Source organism: Mytilus edulis, chromosome 3 (genome assembly GCF_963676685.1).
Source record: "Mytilus edulis chromosome 3, xbMytEdul2.2, whole genome shotgun sequence".
In the NCBI taxonomy this organism is placed as follows: domain Eukaryota; kingdom Metazoa; phylum Mollusca; class Bivalvia; order Mytilida; family Mytilidae; genus Mytilus; species Mytilus edulis.
In genome coordinates, this window is record NC_092346.1 from 72,394,418 (window position 1) to 72,406,676 (window position 12,259).

General features: G+C 30.9%; 1 protein-coding gene across 10 annotated transcripts in view; it reads right to left on the minus strand.

The window, feature by feature from the left end:
- Positions 1–12,259, minus strand: part of LOC139517356 (cytoplasmic dynein 1 heavy chain 1-like) — a 75,134-nt gene that overhangs the window by 52,869 nt on the left and 10,006 nt on the right. For all 10 annotated transcript variants that reach the window (XM_071308312.1, XM_071308309.1, XM_071308311.1 and 7 more), the window contains exons 13-31: positions 11,072–11,206; positions 10,565–10,699; positions 10,266–10,337; positions 9,798–9,881; positions 9,177–9,356; positions 8,795–8,953; positions 8,143–8,289; positions 7,763–7,900; positions 6,628–6,731; positions 6,222–6,294; positions 5,919–6,029; positions 5,353–5,472; positions 4,796–5,035; positions 4,448–4,571; positions 3,632–3,777; positions 1,664–1,774; positions 1,038–1,247; positions 526–672; positions 217–383 (exon numbers count right to left, since the gene is read on the minus strand). In XM_071308312.1, coding sequence (XP_071164413.1) covers positions 217–383; positions 526–672; positions 1,038–1,247; positions 1,664–1,774; positions 3,632–3,777; positions 4,448–4,571; positions 4,796–5,035; positions 5,353–5,472; positions 5,919–6,029; positions 6,222–6,294; positions 6,628–6,731; positions 7,763–7,900; positions 8,143–8,289; positions 8,795–8,953; positions 9,177–9,356; positions 9,798–9,881; positions 10,266–10,337; positions 10,565–10,699; positions 11,072–11,206 — 2,603 coding nt within the window. The remainder of the gene's footprint in view (positions 1–216; positions 384–525; positions 673–1,037; positions 1,248–1,663; positions 1,775–3,631; positions 3,778–4,447; positions 4,572–4,795; positions 5,036–5,352; positions 5,473–5,918; positions 6,030–6,221; positions 6,295–6,627; positions 6,732–7,762; positions 7,901–8,142; positions 8,290–8,794; positions 8,954–9,176; positions 9,357–9,797; positions 9,882–10,265; positions 10,338–10,564; positions 10,700–11,071; positions 11,207–12,259) is intronic.

The following is a 12,259-nucleotide window of genomic DNA, read 5'->3' on the forward strand; positions in this document are numbered from 1 at the left end:
ATTGGTAAATTAGCTGATTTAATAATATATTCATTTGATCACAATATATCATTTCTCTTATTTTTCCAGGTTAAAGAGTGTCTTCTTTTACAACTTCACTCTTTCACTTAAGCTCAGTTATTTAAGCCAGGTGTACAGTTTCAAAATCATTTTCTTTATTTAAAATATGATGCTCAATCATTAAACAAGGGATATTTTCAGTAATGAATACCCTACCCCTGAAATCTTGAAGTTTCCACTGGTAGTAGATGTTTGATATCAGCACTGCCTGTAAATATGCCTTCTAGGTACACCCATCTTCTTTGTACATCTATCCACACATCAAACAAGGCATTGATACGGTTCAATTTATCTTCCCAAGCTACTGCATCATCCTCAAATTGCTGAAATAATTTAGATTACAATTCAATATTATATTGATTTTTTTATTCCTGTTGATATTAACAATGAAATTTTCATGCATTTATAAATAACTATTTATTTTTATTTTTCTGCATATAGATTAAAACTATAATAAGTTCCTACCTTGTAATATGGAGACAGTTTCATGGCAGTCACACTGTTTATGTGTTCTTTGACTTTGGTGAACAGATCATCCCATCCCCGGATCAGCTTACATTTGTTCTGGTAGTTAATCAATTCTAACTCATAGCTTCTCCACACTTCAGCAACCTATCAAAGGCAATACAGTAATACATGTTTTAATCTGTATACAAGTATAAAATGACACCAATAGACTACTGTGAAAAAGATTTATAAAAAGAAGACTGTTCATTGACCTATAAAGGTTTACTTTTACAAATGGTAAATTGGATAGAGAGTTGTCTCATTGACACTCATATCACATCTTCTTATATCTATACATGATGTTATTTTTTTCTTTATTTAACCAGAATAAGAAATTCATAATATACACCTTTCAAGCAATTTCATTTCAATGTATTGGAAAATGTAAGAAAATTCAATATTCCAGACTAATAAATTTAAAATAACTCAAATCAATTACTTCTTGAAAACATAAATTTTCAAAAACATACCTGTTTCAAGAATTCTTCCAAAGCCATTTCTCCCTGTGCTATGAGAATGACATCTTTGACAAGCATCTCATTTTTAAGGAGGTCAGCATCCCATACATGTCCCAGGGTAAGATCAGATAACACCCATCTAACACCTAGTTTTCTTGTCAACTGTTTCCAATGTCTCTCCTTCAGAGCCTCGGATTTCAATTCCACAACCATCATGTTAACCTAAAAAATCAAAGATCAATTCTAAATGCTGCCATGCTCATAAAATATCTTTTTGTTGTATAGGAACTGTATGATATTTAAAATTAAAACATATATCTTTTAAATACTCATCATAAATGCAGACTAATACTGTGGAATTTCTATGTGTATTGTTATCTGTTTATATACTTAAAAGATTGTGTAAAATTTGATCATTCTTTAAATTATTTGAAATAAAAAGTACTTTTATAACTATGATTCTATGTCATTAAAATAAAATTTAACAAATAAGCAAGATTGTTGACTTCTCTTGAACTGAGAAAAATTCATTTTGTTAAACAAATAGGAAGTTCACAATGATCAATTTCTGGTCTAATTTCAAACAAAAACAAAATCTATGTGAACTTTATTCCACTATAATTACATGTATGACATACCTTAGCATATCCCTGTACTTTCCTCTTGACATAGTCATAGGAATCATAAGTTCTTAATCTGGCTGGTAATTCCTTCAACTGGTTAACAAGGCCATCAAGAGACTGACGAATCTGTAAAATAAAATCAAAGAATTTTTATTTATTGTTTATATCCAATCCTTATTCATGTTGTTTTCCGAAATAAATAAAATAACAAACTGACATTAACTTTACCTGCTGACTTGTCAAGAATATTCTCTATGTAGTGAAATCTTATATTGCCTCATTCCTTCAGTATCTAAAGATTATACTAAAATTACTCAATATGTTTAATATATATAGTCTCTCATAACTCTTTTTAGAGTGGCTCTTGTTTCATATTGGAAATTGTAATATAATATAAATGTTTTATAAGAGGTGAGACTCAAATAAAATATTGTCTTGTCTTGTCTTGTTTACATACAGAATATACTCATTCTGCATATAAAATAAGAGGTCAATTTATATATTTCAAATTTGCATATGTAAGATCAAAATTATTATAATATAAAATTTTCTGATTTTCTGACAAAAAGGAGCAAAAAAAAAAAACAAGAGGCTCTCAAGAGCCTGAATCGCTCACCTGAATTTTTTTGGTTTAATCTCTCATCAATGATTATTTTGGCTTTTCAATTTATTTAAATGTTCTTTGAATCGTCCTATTTTCTTCAAAAGCAAAAAAAAAATCATTTTCTGCTATGTTCTATTTTAGCCATAGGAGCTATGTTTCTTGACATACAAGGAAATGAAATATAAAATTTATACTAGATCGATACTCTGAAACTCTAAAACTCATTTAGCCTAAGTTTGGCTGAAATTGATACAGCAGTTTCAAAGGAGAAGATTTTTTAAAGTAAGTCAACATGATGAACAAATTGTGAAAAAAGTCTTTAAAGGGCAATAACTCCTTAAGAGGTCAATTGACAATTTTGGTCAAATTGACTTATTTGTAGATCTTACTTTGCTTAACATTTTTGCTATTAACAGTTTATCTGTATCTATAATAATATTCAAGATAATGACCAAAAACTGCAAAATTTCCTTAAAATTACCAATTAAGTGGCAGCAACCCAGCAATGGTTTGTTTGATTCATCTGAAAATTTCAGGGCTGATACATCTTGACCTAATGAACATTTTTACCCCATGTCAGATTTGCTCTAAATGCTTTCGTTTTTGAGATATAAGCCAAAAACTGCATTTGACCCCTATGTTCTATTTTCAGTAACGGTGGCCATGTTTTTTGACAGATCAAAAATCGAAGCACACACTTTGTGCAGGATAATCTATGGAACAATGATGCTAAGTTTCATCCAAATCCATTCAGCAGTTTCAGAGGAGAAGATTTTTTAAAGTTAGCAAATATGATGAACAAATTGTGAAAAATTGTCATTAAAGGACAATAACCCCTTAAGGGGTCAATTGACAATTTTGGTCATATTAACTTATTTGTAGATCTTACTCTGCTGATCATTTTTGCTGTTTACAGTTTATCTTTATCTATAATAATATTCAAGATAATGACCAAAAACTGCAAAATTTCCTTAAAATTACCAATTAAGTGGCAGCAACCCAACAATGGTTTGTTTGATTCATCTGAAAATTTCAGGGCTGATAGATCTTGACCTAATGAACATTTTTACCCCATGTCAGATTTGCTCTAAATGCTTTCGTTTTTGAGATATAAGCCAAAAACTGCATTTGACCCCTATGTTCTATTTTAAGTAACGGCGGCCATGTTTTTTGACGGATCAAAAATCGAAGCACACACTTTGTGCAGGATACTCTAAGGAACAATCATGCTAAGTTTCATTCAAATCCATTCAGTAGTTTCAGAGGAGAAGATGTTTGAAAAATTGTTAACGACGACGACGACGGACGCCAAGTGATGAGAAAAGCTCACATGGCCTTTTAGGCCAGGTGAGCTAATAATTGATTAAATTATTTTGTACCTTTCTAGGTTGAACAGATAACCAAGGTTTGTCTTTAAGTTCTTCAATCTGTTCCCATATCTTTTGTAGTTCCATCCAGACACCCTTAAGGTCCTGTAATTCCTCTAGAGCCACCTGCATCTTTTCTTCACTTGGACTCAACTGGCCTATGATTGATAGTCAATGTACAATTTAGTTATTTATACCATTCAGTGGATTCATTATTATTCGTTGGATACCAATTTTCGTGAGTTTCCTCGGAACAGGCGAACCATAAATTCTAATATTTAACGAAATTACAAATTTTCTATACGCTTTGTATGTAGTGATTGGCAAAAACATGAAATTTAATATCCACGAAATATGTAAATTTTCCTCATTCCATGAAAATTGATACCCACGAAAATGAATGAATCCACAGTAACCTATCATGGACATTTTCTACTTAGACTTAATTCAAATCTTATTTCTCTATAGTCATTTGTTTAGTAATGTAACATTTTTTACTTACATATCAAAGAAAATCAAGGTATTAAAGCTGATTTAAGGGAGTTCTTTCTTCTATTAATATTATTCATCAAGAGAAAATTGACAACTCCTTGACTCATAAAAGTAGTTTCTCTATGCTTGTAGATTCTTAGATCTAGAACTTTAAAAAAAACTTAACCAAAGCTTATGACTGATTAATAAACAAGTAAATGGCAAAAAGAAAGATATACAGATGCATCCTCTTCGATCTTATTGGGCAAGGGGAAAGCAAACAAGTGAACATATCAAACTCTATAATCTCTGCCACATAAGTCTTGCCATGCCATAATAGAGTTTAAATATATTTACCAGGTTCAGACAACTCTAGAGCTTCTTTAGCTTTAGATACATTATCTCTCTCCTCTTTCAGTCTTCCAAACTTTCCTTCAAATATTGTCAGTGCTTTCATTGCAGAATCAGGCATCAGTTCTCCCTTTAAAATAATTTTAAATAAGTATTGTAATTTACCACATTTTCCATTTTTTTTCACGGGATAAAATAAATTGCAATAACCATGTGCACTTGTTTTAACTTTGTTGTTTTTCATAAGGTTGTTTATTTTTGAAGCAATTAAAACATTGCAGATATTCATCAAGTTAAACTTTAATTTCATAATGTACTAGAAATATGTAAAGTTTATATATATAACAGTTTTACCTCAATTGGTTTTTCTTTCTCCCATTCTGACAACATATCATGAGTCTTACTCTCTACAATCTTATCCTCAGACACTATTTTCATCTGTAGACTAGCGACCTGTGTCTGGATGGAGGAGTCTTTACGTTTCATAATATCAGAGAAAGCTCCCCATTCTCCCTCGATGTTGTCACTGTATAACCAGTTAGCTGGGAACTGGAACCTCTGTCGCTCTAAAATTCTTTGGCTTTCATTAAAATTCTGTAGACAAAATCCGAAATGTAAATAAGATGATGGCATGGTTTTAAAATAAAATATATTACAACTGAGTTTACTATAACTAGTAACCTAACTCTTGAATTACAAAGCTGTTTCCTCTGTCCCCATGTTAAACGATTTACCAGTGACAACCTTTATTTATTCTCAGGCCACCTGTTTTTCAAAAGAAGTAAATAAAAATAATAATACATAATCCATGATTTTTTTGGGGCATTCAATTTTTTCTGTGAGTATTTGAAAAAAACTATATTTAATATAACAGCATCACTTTTCTGAGGTTATTTGATATGTTTGCCTACCTCAACACTCTTCTCCCAGTTGATCATTTTACGTTTGAGAGCCTGCACTTGTGTAATCAGACCAACAGCTTCTGATGTATTGGCTGTATCTATAGACTGTTGTTCCAACTCAGATCTGGCCTAAAAACAGAAAATTTAAATATATATGCAAACCATTTTAATAGCCACAAAAGAAATGGCACTGGGTTTTTAGATAAATCTAAAAGTCAGTAGATTTTATTGGTTAAGGAAACAGCTTCAACCATCTGACCTACATTTTCTTGAAAGCAGTGTAAAATATTATAAGTATTTCGAGTTTGTCAAACCAACCATGATTTGCTGTATTTATAAAACAGTTTTTAACAATGCATGTACAGAAATGAACAATGGAACATTTTGAAGCTCAAACTTTTTTCAGGATTTATTGACAGTAATGAAGCTTTTTCTTTAAGAATTTCTATGATATCTGATACAAGAGTATGTATAAACAAAAGAAAGAATAGATAAATACTGATCACCAAATACATCTTCCATCACTTAATGAAGGATTTGATTTAATAAAAAAGTGATTTTTTTAATTAACATACCTTTGAAATAGTTGCATGGAATTCTGTCATTTCATTTCCAAGGAAACTACCAAATTTAGTCAGAACTTCTTTGTGCCATGAATCATACTTCAAACTCACTTTAGATTGTACCTTTAAATAAATAGCTTTAAATAATATTTTGTGATACATTAAATAAATTCATTAAAACTCAATTTCTTTTAATATTGTTTATCTAAAATAAAGTATCCAAACCTAAATATTTTCAAGTTCATTAACATTCAATTTTAAATTTTCATCTTTAAATCTATGGAAATCATACTAGATAATAAAAGCAATAAATACCTTTCCATACTGTACAATGATTGGTCCAAGTTGTTTCTGTGTATCAGATGTATCAAAGGTCTTCCTCGAAGCCCTGAAATCAATAATGTACAATAAAGACGTCAATTCTTAGTTATGTAAATCTTTTAAAGTTAAAAAAAGTTCAGGATCCAGAATTTAGGATAAGAGACACATTCTAACATAAAAGTTCTATTCAATTCCTAGTAGAGTGAATGTTCTATAATGTTTTTATCTGTATTTAGCAATTCATATATCTTTCATAGAATCTGTCACAATTTAAATATATCAAATCATTTTTTTTTTATCACAATATGTTTCATTTTAGGGGAAATATGCCAACTTCTATACACATCTCTGTTTACTTATGTCTATTAATAAAAGACAAGTCTGGTCTACTTGATCTTACTTGATTTCTTCCAGCGTTGACATCCAAGTCTTAAGTTTGGTCCCCAATCTGCTGTAAAGTACATCTGGGTTCAAATCCCACAAGGCCTGATATCTTAACCAAACCTGAAATGGAGAGTAACCACATAATAGATTCTCTAGATAGTAATGATGTTCAAGTTCTAAATCTTATATTTTCATATTTTTTTTATCACATGATTTACAAAGCAATACTCTTCATCTACTGTCAAAAATAATCATACAAGGAACATGCTGTGAAAGTTCCGTGAACCAAATGGTCTGAAATGCACATACAAATGTAAAATTGCAAATTACTTCTTCACACAGTTCTATGTCAATCATCTATTGTCCTGATGCGAAATAAATTAGTTTTTTTTTGGTCAGATAGACATGAAGACTTTTAAAACTAGATGTGTCAAAGCAACACGAATGGCCCCGTCCCAAAAAGTTGGGAAATCTGCAATTTAAATAACAAATGTGGACACAAACATGATGGTAGTCTCACATATCAAAAATCAGCTCAAAATCTGGAGGCGTATAGAAAAAAGTCTGTATAACTGTGATTTTCAAGAATTTATCAAAGTCCAAAGCCCAAAATTTCAGCAAAAATTAGCGGTGCGAAACAAAACTTTAACTTGATATGTAACTCATCAGGGTTAACTCACATATCAAAAATCAGCCCAATATCTGAAGGCATTTAGAAAAGAAGTCTGTATAACTGTGATTTTCAACAATTTATCAAAGTCCAAAGCCCGTAATTTCGGCAAAACTTAGCTGAGCGTTACAAAACTTAAACTTGATCTGTAACTCATCATGGTTAACTTACATACCAAAAATCAGCCGAATATCTGAAGGCGTTTAGAAAAAAACTCTGTATAATGGTTTGTTGCGGAATGACGGAATTACAGAATTACGGAATTACGGAATTTCGGACAAGGGTAAAACTGTATGGCACCAACAACTTTGTTGCGGGGCCATAAAAATGTATGACACTTGAATCAATCTTTTCTGAAGAAAAAAGAAAATGCCTACCTACCAACCCACTGTCCAATCTTTAGATAGGGTTTGGGCAAACAAAAATATATTTAAGTGTGACTCCAATGAAATAATTGTTATTGTAGTGAAAGAATACTTACATTGACATATTTAGAGAATTCCTTCATGACTCCCTCCATGGCAGAATATGCATCCTCTAATATTCTCTGTCCTGTTGGTAATTTTGTCAATACTTTCTTGTAGGTTGTTTCTGATTCTGATTCAGCTTCCAAACCAACCTGTATAAATGTAAGAAAATAGGATTATTACAATTTTTTTTTAATTTTCACTCACATTTTTCGATTTCTCATATCCTCAGACTGTCAATTTCATTAACCAATATTACCAAACTATAAACATAATTCCATCTCATATTTCTTGTTAGTCAATTATTTAACTACAAGGTTAATTTTCAATCTTTTATAAATGACATAATTACAAGTCTAGCAATATAGTATTGACATTAAAACAATACACTAACTGTGTATCTGGAGTGTCTAATTCTTGGTAAACTGGTGATGACAGCTTCCCAGGCAAACAGTTCCTGCATGATGTTCACTCTAGCTTCTTCTATTGGAGGATTAACATAAATCACTTGGTTTGTAATCCTCAGTTCATGAATCAGAGGCTGAAAATTAAAAAACATAATCATGAATTTTGACAGTTGATAATGGTCTTCAAATATATTTACCTATTCATTTATTTGCATATATGAAAATTTGATGCTTTCCAAGGTCAAAATTTAAAGCCATTAAAGGTTATATTTTTTGGCAAGACACTGATTATCTTTTACAAAGCCAATTTTGCTTTCGAAGAGGAAATGGGAATAAAGAGATATTCTTAATTAGCAAAAGTTAAAATAAAATGTAATGAATTGATAAAAGTCCTTTTATATCTGACTATACAATATGGGTATTGCTCATTGTTGAAGGCACTACAATGACCTATAATTGTAAATTTCTATGTCATTTGGTCTCTTGTGAGGAGTTGTCTCATTGTCAATCATACCACATCTTCTTATCTTAATGTGTATATAAATAAACTACTTGGTAGTTTGAAAAGTACAATTGCTGCAGAATCTTTGATGTGATAACAAATCATTGATACTTATCAATTACAGACTCCAATGGTACCTTGATTTGTGGATCTCCACCTGGTTTATGAGCCTGTTGTGGTGCATCAGTGTCCATTGACTGGTCAACTGTGTCGTCTTTATCTTCAGCTTTCTTTTTCAAAACTTCTGTCCATGCCTTCAAACCAGCTTCTAATCTGAAAGCCAAAGCTTCCTCAACCTAAAATTACAGGAAGTTTTAACATCAAGCAGTTTATATATAAAATATGATATATTGCCTGATGTTTCCGTTTAACATATAAAAGTTCATACATCTAATCCTTTGCAGTCAAAAGTTAAGTCTTTATTATGATAAACAATGTGTTTTCTCATGAAGTGCCAATATACAAAACAATGCATCTCAAAATATATTTTCAAGTCTGATTTTTTGTACTAATACTTACTCTCTCATCAAGTTTGGCAACCCATTGTTGTAGGTTTGAGTATGCATGAAGACTGAGGTTGTCAACAGCTTTCTGTATACGATTCAGGATTTCTGTGAATGTGATGTTACTGTAGGAACATGTTGTTAAAGCTTTCACCTCAAGCTCAATCTCAGACTCCATCTCTGCCAAATCATCAACCTGTTAAAAGAAAATGGTTGAACTAAGCTGGCAAAGTCTTTAATCATCTGACACAAATATTAGAAATTGGAAATAAACGAATGTTTCATGAGAGGTGGTAAACTATTACAAAATTTCACATAATTATGATGACCATTTGTATTCTGTAAATTCAGAAATTATAGCGAATAAGGTGACTGGGTGAGTATTTTATTAACAAGAACTCCCATTCTGATATCTGATGCATATATCTGTGTGCAGCTTTTTCTAAATTTGTAATAATCAATCTGACTTACATGTTCATTTTTTCAAAAACTGTAATGATAAATGCATGCAATAATTTGTGATATACTTCAGCAAATTTAAATAGCTAATTTTAAACTTTAAGTTTCTTGTGATAGCCATCCCCAATTTGACCAGTTTGAAGATTTTATTATGTAAAATCATATATTTTCAACAAACCTTTTCTTGCACATTAAAGTTTGTATCAGCAAGTCTCTGTACATAAGGATCTAGTTTGTAGGATTCCCAAACAAGTGCACAACCCTGAAAGTAAAAATGTAATCACTATTTTTAATGAATCATTGCATTTGAACAATTACCTCTATGAGCATGATGAGGTAAAACTGTCTTCATTATTATTTGCTGGATACAAATTTTTGTTGCTTTTGCATGCTCAGACGAACCATTAATCTAATGTTCAACCAATAACATGTTTCTATAAGTTTGTATGCAAACTTTGAATTAGCCAAAAAATGCAAGTTTTCCTCAAGCAACAAAAATTGGCATACAAGAAAATATTTCTGCAGTAAATGAAATGAAATTGTATATATTTTTTCAATAGAAGATTTTACAAACAGTGAATTTACTTTGTACAAACGATTCAACAATTTTTCTTTTCTATAATTTTCAATTCATAAAAGCATGTACCTCTCCGATCAGAGTCTGTACTTCTTTCCTAAGTCCAGCTACTAATAAAACAATTGTTGGTCTGTCTTCAATCTGAAAAAAGAAAATACACGAGTATATAATTATTGAAACCAAGTCTTTTAATAATGATTTTCCTTTTCTTCATAGATTACATTTTAACTATAATTATTTTAAAATCTTTTTTTCCCACAAACTGAACTAAATTTCTGTTTTTGATGAATGTATATATCTTTGTAACTATTCTGTCATTTTCAAAAGACTTTTGCATATAAAATGTGTATACTATTTTATCTACATACCTTTTCTAGAGTTCTTTCATAGGTTTTAACACTTTCAATCAAGGAGATTGCAAATGGATACAGCTGATTGGCTTGATGTGCTTTGTTTACAATAGCCAATGGTACCCTGAATCCCAACCATCTCAAGTTCCTCACCTGTAAAAAAAATATACATGTGTTACAAAATTAAACATACCAGTTTTATTTCTCAATAAATGACACAATTGCTTCACTCCCCCCCCCCCCCCCCCCCAGAGCCTTGAAACACTGTGGTACCCTAGTGCTACATTTTCTACCATGATCCTGTTGGAAGATTTTATAATAGAATGTATAGGAGCCATGGTGCTATTTGAATATTCTGGGGAGAACACTGAGCATAAATAATGTAAAATTATAATGTACATAATACTCTGTCAGATATTTAACCATAAGCTATAATGCAAATTTTTTCAACCTTCAGATTTACACATTTTCGTAAAAAAATAAAATTACATTGCATGTAAATTGAAATATGAAACTATACAGTACCTCCTTTGATAAGGTGATAACCTCTGGTTGGAAGTTGACAAACAACCTCAGAACATTTCCTTTCTTCATTGATTTATGTTTCACACTCTGAATACTGAAAATTCTTCCTGTGACGACCAACTGCCTTCCTTGTACCTGAATAGATACATTCAAATTATAAAATGTCAAGAAAAACTTTACATTGAAGATCAAAATGCATACCATATGTTTCTTTCAAGTTGCATAGTAACTGTTCTCTTTTACTATCTAACTTTTAATTGACACATGTATTTACACACAACTTAAAATGAACAGTATCCTCACAACTAAATATATTTTTAGTATTCTCTTTCGTGGTGTCAGAGTAGTATTTGTTCTTTTAAACTTTTAAATTTTAAATGACATGTATGTATTATTTCACAACTTAATAATATGCAATGATGGCAATGTTGAAAACTTATTATATTTTCAATATTCATCATATGTTTTAGAATAGAACATTCCATTGTGGTTAGCACTTTGTGTTCATTACAATTTTCACCAAATTTAACCCTTTCAACGCTACACAAAAAAATAGAAAAATGGCTGCTGCTGCTGCATTTTTTTTGTGTTCATTCATTAGAACAGTATATTTCTTTTCAGACTGCTGTATCTTTTTTATTATAAGAGATACAGAAAAGGTTATTGCATGAAAAATGCTCAGGAGAGTATGAACTGTAATGTTAGGCAGTTATTTCAGTAAAATTTTTATCAGGTTACCTGCATTTTCAGGTAATTAACAGGTAAAAGGTGTAATTTATTACATTTGTGTTGAATTTTGAATAAAAACTACTTTTAGTCTTCATCTATTTTGTTTTTTATCTGCCATATAATAAAGAAGACACCAATTGCTCGATTCTGTAGCGTATTGCACCATACACAACGTATTATGTAATCATGGCACAAATCAGTGGCTCCGTCCTCAAAATTTTCAGTCAACCTCCGTTTCCCCCCTTTTTCTACGTCTCGTAATGATCGATCAAATCATATTTCCCACACGAATTGATTGTAATAAACACATTGAGATAACAAGAAACCTTTTAACTAATCCTCGTCGTCAGTTTCGCCATAGAAATGCTGAAATATTTCCATATTTACAGCTTCGTTTCCGATTTCCGCCATTTGCATTTGTCAAAATATTTGTTTTTATTTTCCTTCAATTTTCCTTCT